This window comes from Drosophila mojavensis, unplaced genomic scaffold (genome assembly GCF_018153725.1).
Source record: "Drosophila mojavensis isolate 15081-1352.22 unplaced genomic scaffold, ASM1815372v1 contig_36, whole genome shotgun sequence".
Taxonomy (NCBI): domain Eukaryota; kingdom Metazoa; phylum Arthropoda; class Insecta; order Diptera; family Drosophilidae; genus Drosophila; species Drosophila mojavensis.
Window position 1 is genome coordinate 22,835,789 of NW_025318858.1, and position 23,072 is coordinate 22,858,860.

Genomic DNA, 23,072 nt, shown 5'->3' on the forward strand with positions numbered 1-23,072 from the left:
ATTCATTTGCAAGTTAAGGTAACCCTAACAGTGCTGGAAAACGTTTACCACTATTCAAATGACAGCTTGAAGCGCAGCCAACTTTGCTCACTTCTTTCTTTCCAAAACTCTGAAGATGGTGAGTGGACGTCAATATGAGTTGTGCATTTCAATTTAGCATAAAAGCAATGTATAAAATAGATAAACAAATGCAGATGTGTATAAGTTAAATGGCAATTTTGCCTTTGGCAGTAAAGTGAATTGAAGCATGCTTGAGCTATACAAACGTGAGCAACAAGACCAAAATTCGACAATGGCATGCAAACATAACCTCTGCCATGTGTTTAGTTGGACAACGTCCTCACTTACCGCTTTGAATGCACGTGTAACTGCAGCAAATAATTGAAATTGGTTTTTTCGTTTTTGCTTGCAGTCGAATATCAAGAGGAAGAAGACCAGGAAGCTTCGTGGTCATGTCAGCCACGGTCACGGCCGTATCGGCAAGCACCGCAAGCATCCTGGAGGTCGCGGTAACGCTGGTGGCATGCACCATCACCGCATCAACTTCGACAAATACCATCCTGGTTATTTCGGCAAGGTTGGCATGAGGAACTTCCATCTGCGTCGCCAGCACAAGTTCAGGCCCGAAATTAATTTGGACAAACTGTGGTCTCTGGTCGGACCCGAGAAGTTTGCTGAGCTCGAGAAGGAGAAGAGCACTAAGGCTCCAGTTATCGATCTGGTTCAATTTGTAAGTTTCATTTAGGATATCAGAATTTGTGAAATATCTATTCTTGATTTTGTTCAATATGAAGAGATACCCAAGGCGATGGGCGGACTGAATGCAAACGTACAAATTGCTCTCCCCGTGTAGATAACGCCTTTCAGATACAAACAAAAGTCAAAATCACAGTCCATTATGTATTTGCCCTTATTGATTTTCATTAAATAATGTGTGCCAATTCTTTCTCTCTTTAGGGCTACTACAAGCTGTTGGGTCGTGGCCATTTGCCCGCTCGTCCCGTCATCGTCAAGGCCAAATACTTCTCCAAGAAGGCTGAGGACAAAATCAAGAAGGCCGGTGGTGTCTGCTTGCTGAGCGCCTAAGTTTAAGGTGCGTCTCAACCTATTCAGCTTTTTATATGTTAACTAATTTACTCTTATTATTTACAGATATTCCTCTTCTAAATGCAACTGAACGTAATACATTCGACCATCAAAAATGTATTTGTTTTTTAATAAATTTAAAAAGAAAAACATTTATTGTGTTTTTATGCTTAATGGTTTTTGTGACGTCAGGGTTAGTTCGATATAAATGTGGCAACACTGCGAAGCTTCTGGGAAACCTCACATGTGAATAAACAATCTAAATTTATTGATATCGCTTACGCTTAAGAATATTTTGCGTGCGTCAACTGTTGTAAAACACTGGCAACAAGTGTTTATATATTGTATCCAGTGCTCCGACTTTGCTATACCCTGTAAAGAGTAATATGCTGTAATATTTTGTTTATTAAAAATATGCTAAAATTTGATGTATTTTAATTTTTATAAAAATACAATACTCAGCGTTTGTTGAAATATGAGTCATATTAAAGAGAATGAGTAAATATCAAATAATTGTATTTTACGAATCTATTTATTTAACCAAAATTATATTACTTGTATTTAAATATATCAAATGCATATTTGTTACGAACACATATACTCTATCTAATATTATTGAGACACTACAGGGTATGCAACACGGAAAATTTTTAATTTGTCATAAGCCAAAAAGTCTGGCAACCTCGTCGCTACTCTTCAGCATATTGAACGCAAATTTCGCAAGTGCAGTCAGATTTTCGCGTCTCGTTTGGCTGAGCGGTTGTGTTTACTTCGGACGCTACAGAGATAAATAGATAGAGAGTTGCGTGTCGGTCAAGGTAGATCGATTTGTTTGTTACATTTCCTATGTACTATGGCTGTCCTTGACTGAAGGACGAACGTAATTAACGCAATAAAACATTAAAAGGGCAAACAATAAACTTTTCAGAGAAAGCTACCGGTAACGGAAACTTTGTTGTAAATGTTGTATCTTTTGTTTACAGGTGTCTGTTAACTGCCAGTTGCAAATCAAGCACAATTACTACGTTACATAACGAGCAATAGGAAAGTGGAAAGATGGCTCAAAAGATATTGCGAAATGTGACGCACTGCATCTTCGATATGGATGGCCTGTTGTTGGGTAAGTATCAAAGAGCTATCGATATTTTATAGTTTACACATGCTTCTAACCAGACACCGAGGTTCTCTACACGAAGGCCGCCCAAATGGTGCTCGACCCTTATGGAAAGACATACACGTTCGATGTGAAGCAACAGATAATGGGTTTGCAGACGCGTCAGATGGCCGAGTTTATGATTAAAGAGTACGATCTGCCGTTATCTTGGGAAGAGTACGCCAAACAACAATCGGACAATGCACGCGCCCTCATGGTCGATTCACAATTAATGCCAGGTACTAATTTGTAATTTCACATTCGCCCTATTTCAGACACTGAGCGCATATACGAGGAGATTACCCGACAAATAGCGGGCGCATATGGTCGACCATATCCAGAGGCTGTGCGGTTCAGAGTAATGGGCACTACGGAACGACGATCAGCCGAAATAGCTGTCGCTGAGTGTGCAATACCCATTACTGTGAATGATTTTCTGCAACGTTATCACAAATTGTGCGGCGAACGGTTGAGGAATGTGCCCCTACTCGAAGGTTAGCCCGCGCCTCAGCTGTTCCTAGAGTAGATGTTAAATCAGTACACCTTCATCTGCAGTATTTTGTAGTTCTATTTTCTTTTCTAATACCATAACTTTGTGCTAATCCTGCATGCCTGACTAGCTGATCGCCTGCCTTGAATCACGTGATATTGAAGTTCCAATAAGAATTTTTAAAATATATTGTCCGATAGTTTGGACTGTTAAAAGATGAGCGGCAACCAACTCCATACTCCCTCATCTTAGAGAAGTGACTTCCAAAACGATAAACGATAAACTCATGACACTTTCTGTGTCAAGTTTGAATTTGCAGTTTCTATGAAAATGAACCGCTTTTAGCAGACGAGCGGACATGATTAATGTTTTATATGTTTGCAATATACTTATTTAAGTCAAACAAGAGCCTAGCTCGCTTTATAAATTCTAAAGCAATATACTAAAATAAACTAATCTAAAATGTAATCCCAATCCTTTACAGGTGCTGAGCGCCTATTGCGTCATTTGCACGCGAATAAAGTGCCATTCGCTCTGGCTACCAGCTCGGGCGCCGATATGGTCGAGTTGAAGACCACACATCATCGAGAGCTCTTCAATCTTTTCCACCATCGTGTCTGCGGCTCCACTGACAGCGAGGTGAAGAATGGGAAACCGGCACCCGATATATTTTTGGTTGCCGCCAGTCGTTTTCCGGATAAACCTGCGCCGGCCAATTGCCTAGTGTTCGAGGACTCGCCGAATGGAGTTGAAGCTGGCAATAGCGCGGGAATGCAGGTCGTCATGGTGCCCGATGAACGACTCTCCCCGGAACGTTGCGCCCATGCAACAAAGGTGTTGCGCTCGCTGAACGACTTTAAGCCAGAAGAATTTGGACTGCCTCCATTTAGTAATTAAAGTTGGAGTGTCCCTTTTTCATATTCTAAATACAAATTTATCGTTGTTTAGCATTTAGTAATTTGTTTTGTCTACAACTGCCATTATATTATTCTGCATATGGAAGCTTTTATCCATTTCATCGGCCAACCGCTTCCAAAGTTTTCTGAATATCTGGAATAGTCTGATTGGCTATTGGGATTGAGATTTCCTTGCCTTTTTCTGAAATGAAAATTATATGATATTTAATAATATGGAACCATAATACTCTAGAATTGTCAGCTTACCAAAGCGAGCACACAATTTTGGCTTCACACCGGCGCACTCTCTTACCAATATAGTCAGGTTTGGATTATCCTTTTTCAAGCTCGGATAAAATTGCTGTACGAATTTCCTATGGGAATATTTGTTCTATATAAAATTATATAATTAAACAATACAATTACTTAACAACCTGGCTCCCTTAGAGGCTTTGCATGTTGGATCTAATATTATACGCAATTCCTTTAACTTAGCCGTAAATTGGGCAAAAACTACAGAACTTATACGCATATCGGTTGGATTTGATAAGCCGTCAGAACTTAAATATGAACCGTATGCGTGTGCTGCCAGATACTTGAATTTAGTTGCTGGGTTTAAAAATTCTATGAATAGTCACCAAGGTGGCAGCTCCGCTATCGATAAATTGTATACAGCCCTGCTGATAGTCTATTTATTATAAAGTTTGTTTACGCGTGTTTTTCTTGTCATTTTGTTATTAAAAACTGGAAGATTAAATAACTAAATCAACGAAATGACGTCCGTGCATTGTCAACTGTGGATGGGCAGTGTAGGTAGCAAATGAAAAGCATAAAAGAATTGCACTCAATATTTGAATTGTTTTGCAGCTGGAACCGTACATGACGGAAAATTTCATAATTGCCGCATTTCGCAAAATGGGTGAAGATCCAACAACCGTGCGTCTGATGCGTAATAAATACACAGGCGAGCCGGCGGGCTATTGTTTCGTCAATTTCATATCGGATGATCATGCCCTGGACGCCATGCACAAGCTAAATGGAAAACCCATACCTGGCACAAATCCCATTGTACGATTTAGACTGAACTCGGCGAGCAATTCATATAAATTGCCTGGTAATGAGCGAGAATTCAGTGTTTGGGTAGGTGATCTCAGCTCGGACGTGGATGACTACTCGTTGTACAAGGTATTTTCCAGTAAATACACGTCGATCAAGACTGCCAAAGTGATCCTGGACAGTCTGGGATTCTCCAAAGGCTACGGCTTTGTGCGCTTTGGCATTGAGGATGAGCAAAAGTCGGCGCTATACGATATGAATGGCTATGTTGGCTTAGGCACCAAGCCCATAAAGATCTGCAATGCGGTGCCCAAGCCCAAGGCTGAGCTAAACGCTGCACTGGGCAGTGGCAGCAACACCTACGGCTACGGCGGCTCCAGCACTACGTCCACGTCGTCAACAAGTGCAGGCGGCACTGATTATTCGCAATATTACGACCCGACCAGCACCTACTGGCAGGGCTACAATGCTTGGCAGGGCTATTATGAACAAGGCGCAGCGCCTTCAATAACCGATGCTGCCGCCTACTATCAGCAAGCGATGTCCCAATCTCACTCAAATCCGCAGACCCTTGCCCAGCACGCCGAGGCGTGGAGCGCACAGCGCAGCGCCCAATATGAGCAGCAGCAGCAACAACAGCAGACTATCGCACCTAACGGCACTGCCGCCGTTGAAGATGATTATGGGCTGGAGGATCATAAGTTTGTACTAGATGTGGATAAACTCAACAGAGAGACTATCGATTCAGATCGTCATCTGTATGATGCTTTGGAGAGCTCCAAATGGTTGCCCATTGAGCAATTGGAGGTATTTTAATATACATGTAACTAAATGATCATCAATCATATAATACTAAAGTTGACATAATAAAATTATTGTTAAGCCAATTTGAATATATTTCAATATGTTAAGTGTTTTGTATTTTTTAAAGCTAGATTTGACGAGAATTGGCTAAACTGGCAGCACTAAAGCCAGCGCAATTTAATGCATGTATTTTACAATTTTCAAAGGTTATTTTGTTTACTTATGAATTATCTTGTAAAAGAAAATAATCATAATCTAATTTAAGAGAAACAGTGGTAATGTATATGATAGGTGTTTGTTTAAATGTAATAAAAAAAGCTACATTTACCGATACCTGGATAACGTGGCAGCACTAAAATCTACAAATGGCCAAATTTCTAAGGAGAGATGTATTTATATCGATAGTTTCCATACGATAATATTTATCGAAAGACTTTCAGCTCTATTACGGTGCACGATTTTTCTTGCAGTTTTCGACAAAAACAGCAATTTTATTTCAATGGCGCCGTTTAAACGGGTGCGCCAGCCAAAAATAACAACACAAGCGTTGCTCGACTTTGATTTGGGTGAAAGCTCATCAGACAGTGATTTTTTGCCAGACATTGACAATTGCTCAGATGGCTCAAAGGACGAAAGCGACGGCGATGGCGACAGCAGCGACGCCAGCAGCAGCAGCGATAACAGCGATAGCGATGCAGATGGTAATTCTGGCGATGACAGCGATGATTCCACGCTGCAATTGCGCCAGCTGCTAGCTGAGAGCAACAACAATGCACAGCAGGACGCAACAACACAACCGGCAGCTAACGCACCCGCACAGCTCGCTCTAGTGCCGGTGCCTCGTGTTAATGGTTTCAATGCGGAACCACTGGCCCCACCAAAGCGTATGTGCTGCGTGTGTCTGGGGGAACGCAGTGACGATGTCAACGAAATTGTCGAATGTGATTCGTGTGGTGTCTCTGTGCACGAGGGCTGCTACGGCGTTAGCGACAATGTGAGTATCTCCAGCACGAATTCCACCTGCTCCACCGAGCCCTGGTTCTGTGAGGCTTGTCGTGCCGGCGTTACGGAGCCGGACTGTGAGCTGTGCCCCAACAAGGGTGGTATATACAAGGAAACAGATGTGGGGAAATGGGTGCATTTGATATGTGCTCTATATGTGCCGGGCGTGGCTTTCGGTGAGGTGGAACAGCTCAGCTCGGTGACGCTGTTTGAGATGCAGTACAGCAAGTGGGGCGCCAAGCTGTGCTCGCTGTGCGATAATGCGCTCTTTGCACGCACCGGCGTGTGCATCGGTTGCGATGCGGGCATGTGCAAAACGTATTTTCATGTCACTTGCGCACAGGTCGCTGGCTATCTGATCGAGGCACATCACGAGGATGACGCGGCGGATCCATTTTACGCCCACTGCAAGGTGCACTCGGAGAAGGAGATGATCAAGAAACGTCGCCGCAATTATCACACTCTGCGCCTCAATATGCTGCAGCAGGCCAAGCAGAGAGCTCTGATCGAGGCCAATCAGCCGATAATCGACGCTAATCCTAATCCAGCACAGGCGCGCATTCAACGGAAGCTATTGAAGATACAGCAAAAATATGCGCAGCACAAACAAATGAAGCCAACACCATGGGTTCCCACACAAAAGATGTCACGTCTTTTAACCAGCTCGGCTTCGGCCTGCCGTCGTCTGCTGGCCAAGGCGGAGTTCATGGCAGTCGATGTGCAGCACTTGGAGCAGCGTGAAGCACACATACAAGCGCTCCAGGACATCCGAAAAAAATGGCATATAGCTCCAGCGTTTAGTGTTGAGTTCACAGCTTACTATATGGACCGTATTGTTCGCATGGCGGAGTTTAAGCAACAGCAGCAGCAGCTCGTGCAGCACAATGCCGCGTTGAGTCAGGCGCAGGATGTGCTGCGCGCCAAGTACGACAATGCCTTGGAGGAACGCAAGCAGGTGAAGGCTACGCGTGATGCTTTGGTCGCGTCCATCAAATCGCTGCATAGCAGCTTGTCGCAGCTGTGTCCCGCTCTGAGCTTACCACCCGTAGAAGTCATTGCACGCCCGTTGCCGGAACAGCTGCCCAAGGTGACGACACCACCACAACGGCCCATTTCTGTGCCCACAGCGGCAGCTCTGAAAATGGGTGTTGGTTTTCCCCTTGCCCACTTGGGCAATAAGCTGGACAACTCCCGCATGCTGAGTACCCAGCAATCCCATATGAACTCTAGTAAGGCATCCACCATTGCGCCTGCAGTTAGCTGTGGCATCTGCAAGCGCAATAATGATCAGCATTTGCTTGTGAAGTGCGACACTTGCAACCTGCACTATCATTTGGGCTGCTTGAATCCACCGCTAACGCGTCCGCCCAAGAAATCCAAGCTGTATGGCTGGCAGTGCTCCGAGTGCTGTGACAAATCGGATGTGTCCGATGCGGTGACTGAAATCTCACCAGGGCCTCGTAAATCGCGCACGCGCTTCAACAAGGATGGGCATTTGGTCTATGTGGATCGTTACTCACTGGACGATGTGCCCAAAGAGGCGCCTCAACATCATAAACGTGGACTTAACAAAACCATGCCTGCAGCTATTGAAGCTGGCGATGAATTTAGCAAGTCGCCAAAGCGCGCCAAGATGCAGTCGCCAAGGAAGACCCCTGTGAATGGTAGGAATATATATTTTTAACCCACTGTTATCCATTTTAATAATATTTGTCCCTTGCAGTTCAAACAGTTGCCCACATAGACCTTACGATTCCCCAAGCTGCAAATATCTCCCATCTGTCTGGCTGTGAGGATTCCATTGATGATTCCAGTGGCAAGCAATCATCGCGCAAAGGCAAGCGCAAGGATAAGCATAAAAACAAGCACAACTTGTCATCGGATACCGAGAAGTCTTTCAGCAAGGAGCACAAGCGGAAGCGTAAAAAGCGCGCTCATGCCGATGAGAGTACGCCGGATAATGCCAACTCCGGACGACCTATTAAAATCATATTTAAAACGTTGCGCTTGCCCGGCGAAGATGCGCCCGAGTCACGCAGCTTTTATGTGCCCGCCAATGCGGTGCGCTCTGTGGACGAGGCATCACGTCCCACCTCCGTGGAAACAGTTGAGGATGTCATCCAACCAGAGCAGCCAGCTGCCCCTGTCGTTGTGATGCCTACCGTAATAACGCCACAAAAAGCCGTGAAAGAGCCGAAACTGGCTCCAGAGACGCCCTCACCACAGCGCAAGGTCAGTCCTCGGAAATCGACGCCACGCAAACAGCGTGTGGGCAGACCACGCGTATCCACTCCCAAAGCCAATGTTGAGATCAATTGCTGTATCTGCCAGCAAACAGCTAAAGCCAATCAGGTTGTGACTTGTGATGAATGCCATAAACACTATCATTTCGCCTGCCTCGAACCGCCACTAAAGAAATCGCCGAAAATTCGCGGATACTCCTGGCACTGTGCCGACTGTGATCCCACGGACGAGGAGGCACTGCCCAAAAAATAGTTTTACATCTAACTAATGCACATTTAAGCATAAGATATAATATGATATACTATAAGCTCTCTTTTACCCAATGCACAAGTATTTTAAAATGTTTTCAACTAATCTATAAGCTTTGTATCATGGCATCGCAATATTTATCATCTCAATGATAATATCTTGCTATATAATTGTAACTATATCTGATTTCGTTCACTACCCATACTACGAATTCTTGACTAGCATACTAAATGTTTTTCATTTGTATTTATAACTTGTTTGTATTTTGGTTTAGATATCCAGATTAATACCAATTTTATAAAGCTTCCACAGAAGCAAAACAATCAACTAATTATACAACATACGAATATTTATAAATTTAAAACAATGTTTGTACAAATTAGGCATTTATTTTTTATAATAGTTTTAACATATCATAAATTCCATCAAATTAAATATTTCATTCAATATTATATTATGCCCTCCACAGTTAAACACCTCAAATAATTCTTTATGTAATATATTTCTGTATATATATATTTGACAAACAATAATTGTACAAAGCAGTTGGTTCACTTTAAAGCTTATATATTAAACTCATATGCATAAAAATTAGGTTTGGATCTACCAACCCGTCGAATTTAGCGCTTCAAATTCTTTTCGATATTGTGTCAGATCCTTCACCATGTAGGGGCCCTCCAATGTATAGCCGAGTTTTCGGTAATAGTTGCGAGTTCCAACACCTGAGATAACAGCAATCTTAGTGCTTTCATGCTCCTCGACAGCGATGCGCTGCGCCTCTTCCATGAGCAGAGTGCCAAAGCCCTGATGCTGGAACTTGGTTGGATCTCGAGAGCTGACGGGCACCACCGAGCCATAAACATGCAGCTCGCGCACAATGGAGCAATTGCCCTGCAGTTCTGGTCTGAAAGTCTCCGAAGAGCATTTGCGAAGGCGCAGCAGACCCACAAGTATATCCTGCTCGGGGTCCTCGTACGATAAGAACGTCTCCCAGCCGCCGTTCGCAACGTAATCCCGACGTATCAATTCAATTTCGTATGGACGCACTTTGTTGTGGATCTCTTGAATGCCAACCTCACGGGTACGCACATCCCGACAAACAGTTCCCAAATCTTTCATGCGAGCCAGCGCCAGTTCACGCAGGTTACCATGCTCAACGCCAGAGCTGTAGATGGAAGAGAATTGGATTGGATTTGAGATGAAGAGAATTTGAATTCAATTAGAATTTAGATCTTACCTAACCAAAGGCATGGGTATATCACGCTGTACTCGATAGACACGCGTCCAGGGCGGCACCAATGCCAAAATTTTGGCCACCAAGTCAACCAGCATGGACGGTGGATATGACTTGTAGCGACCCGTCTTCCAAAGCTCATAGAGGCCAGTGCCGCGTATGACCAGAGTGGGATAGATCTTCAGGCCATCTGAGCGAAAAGCTGGATTTTCAAAGTATTCAATAAACTGTTCGATGTCACGCTCAAAGTCAACATTTGGCAGATCGGGCATCATGTGTGTGACAATCTTGTAGCCGGCATCTTTGCCCATCTTAAAGGTTTCACATACCGCGGCCACCGTATGGCCACGATTCGTGTCTCTGGCCACATCCTCATAGACTGACTGCACACCGATCTCCAGACGTGTGCAGCCATAATTTAGCATATCCGTGATGTGACGCTTGAGGCAATAATCCGGTCGTGTTTCGATTGTGATGCCAATGCATTTGGTTCTTGATTTCTCGGAATACCGCACAGCTTCAGCTACATTTGCGCTGCTGTGACCGGAGAGGGCATCGTGCAAATTACGTATAAAATAATCACGATATTCCTCCGACAGGGCCATGAAAGTACCTCCCATAACAATAAACTCCACCTTGTCAACCGAATGGCCTAGCTGTTTCAGCTGCTCAACACGATGACGGGTCTGTAGAAAAGGATCGTACCGTGCGCGTATAGCACGCATCGACGTGGGCTCGTAGCCCGTATACGACTGTGTGGAGTATTCGAAATCGCTGTCCGGTCCGCCGGGGCAATAGACGCAAATGTTGCCCGTGAAATTGATGTGCGGACAACGATGTGGCTTGCACATGACAGCAACCACGGCAATCTAAAACAATCTAAACTATAAATAAATCACTAAATAGAATGAGTATTTACTTACTCCGCTTGCAGTTCGTATTGGCTTGGCGCGCAATTTGGGCAGAAGTATTTTCTTTGCATCGTGCGGTACTGCTGCTATAATGTCTACCAAACGTGGTGAGCTGTCTAGTCCATATTTGGATGATATCAGCGACTTCATGCGATTCAGATTCACATCCTTTTTGCTTTCGTGTGCCTTAAGCAGTTCCTGTATGATTTCGCCGATGACAAGCACCTGTCGCTCTTCGCGGCTAAGACCCACAGCTGCGACGGCATTAAATTTGACGAAATTTTAATTAATTTACTTTTTATTCACAATTCAATCATACCTAGTTTCTTTTTTGGTCTCATCTTATGGCTGGCGAAATCTTATAAATATTGCACGTGTGACGCTGTAGTTGCCATTAGGGAACGTAAAATGAAGAGGTTGCAACTTGGATGAACACTTTATGACGTCACAATAAAAATTGCTATTTGAATGTATATTCATTTTAGCTTAACTACTTATATGCTATTGTTAAAATAGTATAGTTACTATGTATAATTACTATGAAATCTCTTAATTCTATAACATATATGAAATAGTAAAGTAATTATATCAAAATAATTTCTAAATCTACGACGTCAGCTTGAAATGAAAACACAAAACAGTCTTGTTCGCTCACAGAAACGTATCTCTAACATTGCTATCGGTATCGATACAAAATCGATAGTTTTACTACAAGAAGTGTCTTTACGTTGCATGACGAAGAAGACATCAGTTGTGTTTTTTTATAACAATTTTCGACGGATTACAAAAATGTCTAGCTGCGTGCAGCAGCAAAACGACGATGAGCAGTTGCTGCAGCAACTGAATGTCAGCGACGATGAAATGGATGACTCAGGTGACATCGCTGAGGAGGAAGAAAAAGATAAACAATTACTTACAGAGCCAACATTCAGTTTTTCGGTGTGTATACAAAAAAAAAAAAAAAATGAAATACTTTTTATTTTATATAATTTGTGATATTCCTGGCAACTGCAGAACAGCCATGCGTGCTGGGTCTGTAATGGCTATTACGGGCCGAATTTCGGTGAGCCGCTCTGCGGTGCCTGTCATGCTTTTCTATACAATGCACAACGGGCTGAGGAGCTACTGACCGAATTGTCGGACGACGAGGACTCTGGCAATGATGAGCCGCCTTTCAAGGACAAACAAGAGGACGATGAAACTGAAAACGATGCGGATATAATGGGCTTCGAAGATCTAGAAGATGCGGCACCAGCTGCACCACAGCAGCAACAACAACAACCACAACAGCAGCAACCGCACCCGCAACAATTACAACAACCTGCAAACAACCAAGCTGAGCATATAGAAGAAGCACAGCCTGCGCAGCAACAGGCAGAGCCGCAAGTGGAACCACAAGCATTGCCGGCGAGACGAGGTACGCCGGAGCGTGATTACGAGCATGAACGTGCGGTAAATCCATTTTTGTTGCCCATCAAACGGCCACGCCCCGCCGCCCCACACGCTCTGCCCCATTACATGCTCGAGCTGACCGACGGACGTGCTCGGGCGCATGAATACAATGCAATCAACAGTGGAAACAGCAGCGGGAGCAGTGGGAGCAAGTGCATCACAAATCGCATACCCGTCGAGGTGATGTTGAAAATATTTGCATACTTGGATGACATGTCGCTGTGGATGGCCAGCGAAGTGTGTAAGCAGTGGAACGAGATTATTGTCAAGAATACGGCTCAGACCATGTGGAAGACCTACATAAAACAGCGCTGGCCGCTGTTCGAGTGCCTCGCCGACCAACCGGACTGGTATAAATTGTATGGAGCATTGATGTCGTCTTGCTTCTGTCGCACCTGCCTCATCGATCTGGGCAGCCAGTCGCCACCAGCTGGCGAATTGGGTAATATGATACGCAATAACTTTCTGCGCGGCGAAGCGAATCTGTTGAATAGCTACGAAGCGGAGGGCATATCGGCCATACCATTGGATCGACAAAATAACTATTGGCAAGCAACGATACTCGGTCCGCCGGGCAGCCCATACGAGGGCGGCAAGTTCTTTCTCTTCATATACTTCCCGGAACGCTATCCCATGACACCGCCAACGGTGCGTTTTCTAACCAAAATCCTTCATCCGAATGTGTCCAGGCATGGGGATGTCGGCATCGATATATTCCAGCAGCAAAACTGGTCGCTGGCTCTAAATGTGGCCAAGGTTTTGTTGTCGGTGCAAAGTTTGCTCACAGATCCCTACACTGAGGTTTGCATGGAGCCCGAGCTTGGCTATATCTACGAGCATGAGCGTTCACGTTTCGAGCAGTTGGTACGTGCGTGGACATGGAAGTATGCCATGCTGGAGCTCATGGCACCGCATTGAAAACAATTTCGTAGCCTTGTTTTAGAAAGTGGACTGAATGTTGGAAACATCTCATTTAAGTTGTTTTTTGTATATGTATTACCGTAAATGTATTTAGTTTTATGCAGCCATTTATATTGGCCTCTCAACAAAACATAATATTTAGTCAAAATTATGCTTAATATATATATATATATATAACACTCGGAAATGTTTAAACTAACGATGCATTGTTTTCTTCTTTTCAATTAGCATGAAGATATTTAGCTAACCGGATCTAATGGCTTGCTGAATAGTTCTCAAGAAATTAATATAATTTTGCTTAGGTTTATATACGAACTCTACCAGTTCCTCATATCGAAGAGCACAGCAAGCAAATAGGTGCATTTACTTATTTCGTCCACGACACCTTGGGGATATCGAAATGCTCGGTCAGGGTATCCAGATGCTCATTGAATTTCTCTACGCGCTGCTTGTGTGTTGTCTGTGCCTTGTCCATTATGCGTTTGTTTCGCATCTTCTCTTGTTGCTTTTTGGTCGCCAGTTCTGCTTTGGTCAGCTTGCGTTGGTATCCACTTGAATTGGAAGTCGAGGCTTGTACAGTTCCATTAGCAGCTTCGTTGATTTGCTGCTCGACATATGCTTGTTGCAATTCCTCTTTCTCCTTGTCCTTGCTCTTATGCTTCTTCTTCTTCTTTTTCTTCAGCTCCGAATCGCATTTGAGTTTAAGTTTGCCCTTGGCAGCGTATGCATAAGCATCAGACATTCTCTTTATTATTTATTTTCTGAACAGTTAAACGATTTGTTTTGTTTTGATTATAAGGGCTGACAAGCCACATGAAATAGTCAGGGCTGGACATGTTGTTATACTTTTCGATAGGCAAGTATTATCGATAGGAGATATAACATATTTAATTTTAAATAAATGCTACGTTTTTTTTTTTTATTACATTAAAACAAAGAGAAGTTAATTTTAATGATATAAAAATTCTAATGCTAGCAATTAATTTATTCAAGGGTAACAGATTTCTATTTTTTGTGTTGCTGTTTCTACATACTTGCACAGTAGCGTACACCAATTCTCTGTTTGGAGCTTTCGCTCTTTGTGGCCACTGGCCACCCACGCATCGTTGGTCCGTGTAAAAAAGCTCGCATGCCTACTGCATATGTAGTTGTGCGTGGTTAGGCTGCCGTGTACTTGTTAGCATTCAGTTCAATTTCAACGAGCAGCGGAACAACATCTCGTGTGTTGTGCACACGCTTTCAAGGCGCGTTTGTAAATATTTAAAAAATTTATTCATAAATTGCTAAAACTCAACAACTCAACCAAGGCAGTTAAATATGAAAAAAATTAAAAACCGTGTCGATCGCTGGTGTAAAGTGTAAAAAATTTAAAAAAAGATTTAATAAAAAAAATATTTTAAAAAAATCATAAAAATATAATAAAAATTCAATTGTAACATCTAAAAAAACCCCAAAGTGTGAAGGTGAAACATCTGCCCACTCGGTTTCTTGCAGTCTCTGAAAACTAACGGTTTAGACATTAGGTGGAAAAAGCTCGCTCACCTCGCATGCGTGTATGTGTGTGCGTGTGCGTGAGACTTTATTTGTGTGTGTAAGGCTCAGAGGTTTTGCTTGGCTGCTGCTGTGTGAGCGAGTGTGTGTGTGTATGCGTGTTGGTTTTAGCATCCTGTAGCAAGTTCTTCACTCAAGGATAACAGTCGTAAAAGCACAACAATGTAATGAAAATATCAGAAAATATTATCATCATCATCGTCAGGCAAAAAAAAGTAATACATTTTATGTGCCTGTTCCGAGGATACATGTTCATTTGCAACTGTCATGTGTGTGTGTGAGTGCGAGCGTGTGTCCTTTCAATGGCTCTGTTTTCTTACGACTTTTCATGTTATATGTGTGTTCTTTTTTATATTTATTTGACAATCTATCACATTTGCATGTTCGAAATTTACGATTTCAATTTCGAATTTGAACAGAGCGTCCGTTAACTAAGCAGCATGATCTAACGGTCTATAAGCTCATACACATAGCATGTAACAGGTAACCGCGCGCTCTCTGCCTGTCTCTCTTACGCTCTCTCTTTCTCTCTCTTTTTAACTCTCTGCCAGCCTGAAAAGGGCTACAAAAAAGGCAACTTGGGAAGCATCAACAGCGACTTTCAATGTCATAAAAAGAATGTTAAGCTCGCATTAAAAATAAATATCTGTTGTTCAGTTTTCTGCTTGGGCAGGCTTAGTTCTGACATCAAAGACTTTTTATTTTCTTACTCGCATGCATAAGTATTATATTTTTCTGTAATAAGTTGTCGAAATGGTTCACTCGCAAACAGACGGAAAACAAGGTTTCAAGCTGTTATAATCGAAGGTCAGAGTACTTGGAAATATTGTTTGAGTTCATGTAGCTTGTGACTGCAGTGAAACTCACCGAAACGAATAAATAAGATATTTATTTCCCTTTTACTTTCCTTAGCTTGTCTTAAATATTTGATAACAAAAAAGGTGAAAAAATATTTACTTACTTAAAAATAAAATTTCTATTGAAAAAATATGCTCAGTCGAATATTTGATATATTTTATACTTACAGAAAACTTCTGTTGAGCTTTTGGCATATTTAATATTTAATAATTATATATGCCAAAATTTTAGATTTCAGTTCAGTTTCAGATTTCCAACAAAAAAAGTGCTATTGTTAAAATTTTTAAAATAAATTAAGAAATAGATTTCAATAAGTAAGTTAGTAAATCGATTGAATCAGCAAATTTATATTGAGACCTGCAAAATTAAAAAATTAAAATTATGTTTTACATTGGGTTGGAATGAGTCTGTTGAGCTTGGAGTATAAATAAAATTAAATAAATTATCTATAATTAATTACGGATTATAAAATCGAATTACAGACATGCAATAGCTTTTGCTCATACAGTTTACTTTTTGAAGTGCATATATATTGGCTGTTTATAGCTTCAACTTTAATATTTATGATAAAATTATATTATATCAGAAATGATAAAAAAAATTTGGTAATTCTTTCTTAAATCACAATATATATTTTAAAGCCATCAACTGGCCTTTGTCTGTTTCTATGAAAAAATTACAGCTTTGCTCTAATTTCCAACTCCAAATATTTGCGAATAATGTTGCAAATAAGCAAACCAGTTGCCACATTTGTTTCAAAAGTTGACCATATATTTGATTTCATTTATTTGTTTTTATTTTGGTGTTGAAATGCCATTTGTGAGAACCCAAAAAGTTAGTAAACGAAAAAAAACAAGCAAAACCAAAACGAGGATAACTTTTTCATTACCAGTCGACCTTAAAATGCTTGTCGCATGCAAAATCGATTTGCCCACTTTATGACAGAGTGTAAAAGAGAGAAGTTTTGTGTTGGAATGAATTTTGAATAATTCAAAGGATGTTTCCCAAATGTTTTATTCAACACGTCGCACTGAAATACATATGAAAACACACTCACACACACACACATACACAGCCGCACAGATGATTTAAAATTCCAGAAATGTTTGTTGCAAAAGAGCTGCGGTTGCAAATGCGTTATTGAAATGCCATTAGCGCAATTTCAATGGCAACGCATACGCGGCGTATACGTTATTTGCCTCAGCAGCAGCAGCAGCAGCAACAGCAACAGCAGCAGCAGCAGCAGCAGCAACAGCATTGAACGATTTATATACCCAGCCAAGTGATGCGAATTGTCTGTTATTGTACGAGTGCAAATATTAACAAATGTATGCATTGTTTAACAAATATTTACACACACACACACACATGCACACACACATGCACACACACATGCTACGCACAACAATGAAAAGTAATCAGCGCACCATAAGAATGCATAATGGCAGCGCATCTGAAGTGAAAGTTCAGTTCGGTTCTGTTTTAGTTGAGTTTCTCCACCTTAATTAAAAAGTGTTAAAAAAGAAGAAGCAGAGCAAAAGAAAAGATCTAATATTGAAAAGCTAATGTACCTGCTGCCACCGCCAGTGGCATGTTAATCAACAATCGCAACAGTTCGTGGCCAGGCCAAGCATAGCCAGCATAGCCAGCATAGCAATTTGCTCAGTATTAAACACAAACTGTGAATCCGTGAATCCTTGACGCAGCACTTTCTAGTTGGCGTTCTTCCATGAAGGTGAGTTTATTCCCATTTTTGTTATTAATTATTCAAAGCTATTGTTTGTGGTCAAATTGAAAGCATACCCTTCTATCTTAATCCATTATCTACAGCCGGTTAAATGGATGCCATTCAGAAATGTTTCTTGCAAACATTTCCTTTTAGTTTTCTTTGGAATTTTATAAAAGTTAGTTTCTATGAAAAAAAAAAAAACAACTTAACAGCAACTTTTGTACAAAATTCAAGTTTTTAAGTTCTTACGATTTGGACTTTAATCATAATTTTAATAAATGTGGAATTTGTACCCATTTTCAATTACAATATTATTTTTATATATTCAATCAATCTATCGGTTGGGTAATTGAGTGATCGATCCATTTATTAATCATTCAGTTTTTAGCAAGTCATTAAATTAGCAAATCTGTCAATTAGCCAGACAATAAGTCAATGTTTCAAACAGACAATGACTAAGTCAATCAGTCAACAAATCAATCAACCAGTCAGTCAATCAGTAAATCAATCATTCACCAATTAATCAATCAGTCATTTAGCGATTCTGAGAATTAGGTAGACAATCAATCAGTATCAATCAGTCGATCACTTAGTTCAACTGTCAATCTGCCTATTTCTCTTCAATTAGGCGGTCCGTCAGCCTTTCGTGCATCAGTCATTCCATAAAACAATCAATCAGTCAATCTACCAAAATCAATAAATTTTTCAATCAATAAATCAATCTGCTAGCTCCATCTCATTCAATCAATCGATTTTCGTCCCACTTAAATACTCGTAAAGCCTGCCCGCAGCATTCAGCATTTCGTATGCGCAATTAGCCTAAAATGGAACCGCATTAAAGAATTACGCGCATAATTAAAAATTGAAATGAATTTAACCACAGCCAATAAATGCGCGCTTAATTCAGCGCACACTCAATTATATTATTTTTATATTTCCATTTACTCACGTGCTGGCCTTTTAATAGCGACTCAAATATGTTGATATTATTTATATGCATGCATTACGACTCTACCGCAATCGTGCCACGTTCCGATTGATTTTCCTTCGACCGACTGGCAATTGAAATAAAATGAAATCAAATAGATTTTTGGATAAAATGGAAAAAACTCAGCTCAGCAAGTGGAAGGGTTTTAATAAATCAGAAAAAATCCTAAATGATTAACTTTAGATTTTTGTTGTTATCCGAGAATTCGTATCAGGTAAATACTTTTATGAAAATATCAGAAAAAAAGCTAAAAATATATTATATAAAAATTAACTAAAAATATTTATGCACATATGTTTATTTAGTCTAAGAGTTTGAATAGTGGAATAAAAGTGAAAAATAAAAAATAATATGAAAAATAAAAATATAAAATCAGAAACATATAATATTTAAGTTAGATTGCACCGTATTTTTTGTTTGCAGACAACAGGGTATATTTCGGTCGAATTAAAACTATATTCTTTTCGCATTTATGTTTTATATGTAATTACTTTGTTTACCTCCTCACGAACGAGTGTTCACGATATTATTATGAATCAATATTATTCATTGACTGCACATACATATATGAAGGCAAATTAGTTTGGAATTCGAATTTGAATATTTCTTCGTCTTTTTTTCTCGTTTCTTTAATATGTATATATTTGTTTTTACAATTTGTTTTACAATTAGCGCTGGGCGCTAAATCTTTAAATATTTATATTTGATGAACTAAGTCAATAAACTTTGTGGGAGCGCAGCGCGTGTAAAATTGTTGTTCATTAAGCAGTTGGATGAATGGGGCGTGGCACATGATGGGCGTGTAATGGACACTGTTTGCTATAATTAGCAGCAGTCTCTCACTCACTCATTGCCCCCCTCTCTCTCCCTCCCACTGTCTGTCTCTCGCTCTCTTTCTCTGGTCAGCCATTAGCTTCAACGCGTTTATTGCTTAATTGCACTCAGTGTTGCCTACTTTTGTGCGTTGCTCCGTCGACCGACAGTTGCTGTGGGAATTATCTAAAATAAGTTTTTAGCTCTATTTATAGCAAAAATATAATTGATTTATTCATAAGCATATTCTGATCAGAGAACAGCCAGCAATAAGCAACGATTTTTTATTTTTATTTTTATTTTCTTATTTTAGCTCAAATTGATTGATATTTTGACAGATTTTTCTTAACTAAACACAATAATTTCCTTATTTCTTTTCTTTTAAATTAAATATTTTTTTAAAACTCTTTTACAATTTTTCACGATTTATTTTCTTCAAAATATTTTTTTATGTTTCAATTTTGATTTATACTATTTTTGTAAGTTTTTCTAAAATGTAAATTCAAATGCATTTTGGAACTTAAATTGAAAATATAAATATTTCAATTAACAAAAAATTTAGTTATTTTTTTTATCAAACTCAATTTATTTTAAATTAAACAATTATGCATAAAAAATATTAAAAATATAACTTTGAATTTTTTTTTTTAGTTATTTCTTTGACATGTTTATATGATATGGCATAAGGCATAATGATTTTTTTCTTTTTTGTGTGGAGAAGCAAAACATGGGTCATGCTTCGTCGAATATGAAGCAAAAGTTTTCGGTTCGTGGTTCTGGTAATTTAGTTTACATATTTATTTGAGAAAAGCAGGCAAAAAAAAAAAAAAACAATACGACTTTCACGCACTCACACACATACATACAAGGCCCAAACACGCACAGGCGAATACATTTGGAAACATAAGAAGAGCAAAGAAAACTCAATTTAAAGAACTCTCTTGCCACTACTTTTGTGTATGCGGCGAAAAGCTGCAAAGAAAACAGAAAACTGAAACTGAAACTGAAACAGAAACAGAAACCGAAAAGGACAATGTGAAAAATGAAAAACTTATGCGTCAGATATGCGCAGCTGATGAAGTGTGTATAACGTGTCTGAAAGTGCCTACGAAATTGCCAAGTTGAGATTCTTTCACTTAATCATGAAAAACTTCAGCTTAAGTAGGGGCTTTCCTTTTTTTATATGAATGGCTGAAGTTGCATCACACGAGATTGGATTAAGTGCTTAACAACGGTTCAATACATTTTTAAGCTATCGATAATAGATCGATATAGGTAAGGGTTATTAACATGAAATAATTTTGTGGATTTTTGTTTATTGTTAATATAAAAACCAAGTCTTACTGCTAATTCTTTTATATTAGCAGAGATATCGATAACTGCCAAAATTTGCATTGCCATCAAAGCATGTATATGTCAAAGTCATAATAATTAAAGTAAGCATTGAGAATAACAAAAACTTTGGGCTCTGGTCTAAATTATCAGGGACTGCCTTAAATGTAAATAGATAATTATTGCTAAAAAGAACCTGGTTTTTGTGAAACCAGACTGACTTCAATAATCAGCTTAAAAAGCTCTTTGTCGATATAATATATAATATATATGTATGTAAAATTTAAGCTGTTGCTTGTTAACGTTGCCTGCGGCTATCCTGACAATAAGTGCGAGCGCTGAAGAGCTTAGTTTCCAGAACTTCATATTATAGCTAAAAAATATTGTTATGTGGCTGAGCCTAAGTTCTTATTCTTAGGGACTCCCCTTCATGTTAATGGGTAGCCCTAAAAATCTTTTTTTTTAAGAGAAAAAATACGCTTATTCGATCAAGAATTTAAATAGAATTGCTGGCAGAGTGTAAGCTGCCGTTGCGAGGGACTACCCTAAATGTAAGCTGTTGCCTTTTGAAGGTAACTTTCTTTGTATTATAACGAGCTCAGCTCTGCGACGTGTTCACCTCTCGGGCATGAAATGAGGCATCTCGTGGGTGCGAGCGTTAAAGAAAGTGCGGCAAGGACTTCAATTTGTGTACGTCTGTGTGTGTGTGTGTGTGAGTGCATGTGTGCGTTTGTGTGGATTGCGGCACAGTGAGGCCAACATTTTTGTAGTTTTCTTAAATTTACTTTCGCTCGCACTGTGAAATTAATGAATAAGTAATGAGAATTCTGTGTACGCTCATCTGTGGCACAGTTAAAGATTTTATTTCACACGCTTTTTGTTGCATATATTTTGGAGCGAAGCATTTGTACCTTTTTTACATATACATATACATATATATATATATATTTATTTATATATATGTACGTCTAAATTTGAATTACAGCTCGAGCTGGTCTTTTTTTTTTCTTTTATTTTGGTATATTTATTTTTTGCGCGTGCCTTGGCAAAGTTTTGGGCTCAGTTTATGTACCAACTCGGTGGTCGAGTTTGTAGCCTTCTGACCAACAACCAACATTACCTTCACCTTTTTTTGCACGCACACACGTACACATACACATATACACTCACAGCCAACTGGCTGGCAGGAGAGGTCAGCCAAAAGCAGTTGCTTGGCTGCCAATTTAAAAATGTTGTATGTGTGTGTGCTCATGTATATATATACCAATTTTTTACTCACTCACTTACACACGCACGCACACATATGCAGGCTTAAACTTGCGGCACACTGAAATTGTAATATTCACTTTTTATGCTGAGACTGCTAAAAAAAAAAACTTGCTGCGGTCTTTTCTCACATATTTCTCTCCCCCTCTTTTTTTTTTTGATACTTTGTAGTCGTTTCTCGTGATTGAGGTCTGGACTGTTGCTAAACCCAAAATTATATTTAGCTACAACGCAAGCCAAAGACTCTAGCATTTATATAACCATTAAGTAGTTGAGAACTAGTTGCGTTAACTAACACTGAGACTAACTAATTACTGCCATAAAATGAACATCTTATAAAATGAAAAATCTTTTTGTATTCTAATGTGTTTATCATATCCCTCACAAGTTAATTGGAAATCTCGAGACATTACGTGAGGCATTGTTCCGGAAAGTGTTTCAATGCCTTCTTTGATTTTGCTTTTATCTCATCAATTGATGCAATGCCGTTGCAAGCTTCTGAGCTTTGCGTATATATTTGATAAAAAAGAAACTGGCAGGTATCTGGTTAAGACACGGTTACAGACTTGTCAAACCTATGCAGCTCATTTGGCATTTACGTCAATAAGATTTGAAAGCCAAAATGCTTTACGCTTCTATATGCATATATATGCATATACGATTTTTAATCTATTCTATACTGAATACTAATCTATGTATAATATATGTATATATAATTCATTTGAATAAACCAATAAAAACATTTGGGCATTAAGTTTTCATGACGCAGCTAAGTGAAAGGACTTTGAAAAATTATATTTCCTCAGCTGGTTTATAAAATATCAATAAAGATATTCTATTATATATTTACCTGTTATTTGATTTGCCTGAAAACATGTTAATAAAGACAAAAAGATGCTAATCATTAGCTAAATGTTTGCACAAAGAAATCAGACTTCTTTCAAATAATATTGCAATGATTATAAAATTTTGGCATTGCTAATGAGGTCGTCAAAGCAAACAAGTTTGAGCGATAACAGAGCTAAACACTATAAATT

The 23,072-nt window shown here is 39.8% G+C and overlaps 9 protein-coding genes and 1 long non-coding RNA gene across 13 annotated transcripts in view; 6 read left to right on the plus strand and 4 right to left on the minus strand.

Annotated features, from left to right (window-relative positions):
- Positions 1-18: 18 nt before the first annotated feature.
- Positions 19-1,238, plus strand: LOC6577560 (60S ribosomal protein L27a). The gene is made up of 4 exons (XM_002003480.4): positions 19-118; positions 413-730; positions 958-1,093; positions 1,153-1,238. The coding sequence occupies exons 1-3, from the start codon at positions 116-118 to the stop codon at positions 1,084-1,086; spliced, it is 450 nt and encodes a 149-aa protein (XP_002003516.1). The 5' UTR covers positions 19-115; the 3' UTR covers positions 1,087-1,093; positions 1,153-1,238.
- Positions 1,239-1,599: 361 nt separating this feature from the next.
- LOC122757258 lies at positions 1,600-3,217 on the minus strand. Its single transcript, XR_006357225.1, has 2 exons — positions 2,826-3,217; positions 1,600-2,756 (listed from the first exon to the last, which is right to left on the minus strand). It is a non-coding gene; the product is annotated as an uncharacterized LOC122757258 (long non-coding RNA).
- On the plus strand, positions 1,777-3,683 carry LOC6577562 (probable pseudouridine-5'-phosphatase). Of its 4 annotated transcripts, none has more exons than XM_002003481.4 (4): positions 1,777-1,904; positions 2,070-2,206; positions 2,515-2,733; positions 3,214-3,683. In XM_002003481.4, the coding sequence occupies exons 2-4, from the start codon at positions 2,143-2,145 to the stop codon at positions 3,624-3,626; spliced, it is 696 nt and encodes a 231-aa protein (XP_002003517.2). In that variant the 5' UTR covers positions 1,777-1,904; positions 2,070-2,142; the 3' UTR covers positions 3,627-3,683. The 4 variants fall into 4 exon arrangements, with proteins under 4 accessions (XP_002003517.2, XP_032584914.1, XP_032584915.1 ...); XM_032729023.2 differs by lacking the exon at positions 2,515-2,733 and adding an exon at positions 2,260-2,478 and having other exon boundaries at positions 1,780-1,966; XM_032729024.2 differs by lacking the exon at positions 2,515-2,733 and adding an exon at positions 2,260-2,478 and having other exon boundaries at positions 1,781-1,872.
- Positions 3,663-4,248, minus strand: LOC6577563 (NADH dehydrogenase [ubiquinone] 1 alpha subcomplex subunit 2). Its single transcript, XM_002003482.4, has 3 exons — positions 4,060-4,248; positions 3,893-3,999; positions 3,663-3,827 (listed from the first exon to the last, which is right to left on the minus strand). Exons 1-3 carry the CDS (start codon positions 4,155-4,157, stop codon positions 3,745-3,747), a joined length of 288 nt encoding a protein of 95 aa, XP_002003518.1. The 5' UTR covers positions 4,158-4,248; the 3' UTR covers positions 3,663-3,744.
- A 50-nt stretch (positions 4,249-4,298) lies between these two features.
- Positions 4,299-5,568, plus strand: LOC6577564 (tRNA selenocysteine 1-associated protein 1). The gene is made up of 2 exons (XM_002003483.4): positions 4,299-4,434; positions 4,493-5,568. Exons 1-2 carry the CDS (start codon positions 4,399-4,401, stop codon positions 5,495-5,497), a joined length of 1,041 nt encoding a protein of 346 aa, XP_002003519.1. The 5' UTR covers positions 4,299-4,398; the 3' UTR covers positions 5,498-5,568.
- Positions 5,569-5,897: 329 nt separating this feature from the next.
- Positions 5,898-9,603, plus strand: LOC6577565 (PHD finger protein 14). Its single transcript, XM_002003484.4, has 2 exons — positions 5,898-8,151; positions 8,211-9,603. The coding sequence occupies exons 1-2, from the start codon at positions 5,985-5,987 to the stop codon at positions 8,981-8,983; spliced, it is 2,940 nt and encodes a 979-aa protein (XP_002003520.1). The 5' UTR covers positions 5,898-5,984; the 3' UTR covers positions 8,984-9,603.
- On the minus strand, positions 9,464-11,553 carry LOC6577566 (elongator complex protein 3). Its single transcript, XM_002003485.4, has 4 exons — positions 11,445-11,553; positions 11,138-11,379; positions 10,218-11,083; positions 9,464-10,145 (listed from the first exon to the last, which is right to left on the minus strand). The coding sequence occupies exons 1-4, from the start codon at positions 11,464-11,466 to the stop codon at positions 9,584-9,586; spliced, it is 1,692 nt and encodes a 563-aa protein (XP_002003521.1). The 5' UTR covers positions 11,467-11,553; the 3' UTR covers positions 9,464-9,583.
- Positions 11,554-11,830: 277 nt separating this feature from the next.
- Positions 11,831-13,697, plus strand: LOC6577567. Its single transcript, XM_002003486.4, has 2 exons — positions 11,831-12,064; positions 12,140-13,697. Exons 1-2 carry the CDS (start codon positions 11,858-11,860, stop codon positions 13,493-13,495), a joined length of 1,563 nt encoding a protein of 520 aa, XP_002003522.2. The 5' UTR covers positions 11,831-11,857; the 3' UTR covers positions 13,496-13,697.
- LOC6577568 (protein FAM32A) lies at positions 13,550-14,310 on the minus strand. The gene has a single exon (XM_002003487.4). It carries the CDS (start codon positions 14,238-14,240, stop codon positions 13,866-13,868), a length of 375 nt encoding a protein of 124 aa, XP_002003523.1. The 5' UTR covers positions 14,241-14,310; the 3' UTR covers positions 13,550-13,865.
- A 2,191-nt stretch (positions 14,311-16,501) lies between these two features.
- LOC6577572 (flocculation protein FLO11) overlaps positions 16,502-23,072 on the plus strand; it is a 50,089-nt gene continuing 43,518 nt past the window's right edge. The window contains exon 1 of the mRNA XM_015165741.3: positions 16,502-17,642. The gene's annotated coding sequence lies outside the window, so the exon portion shown is untranslated. The remainder of the gene's footprint in view (positions 17,643-23,072) is intronic.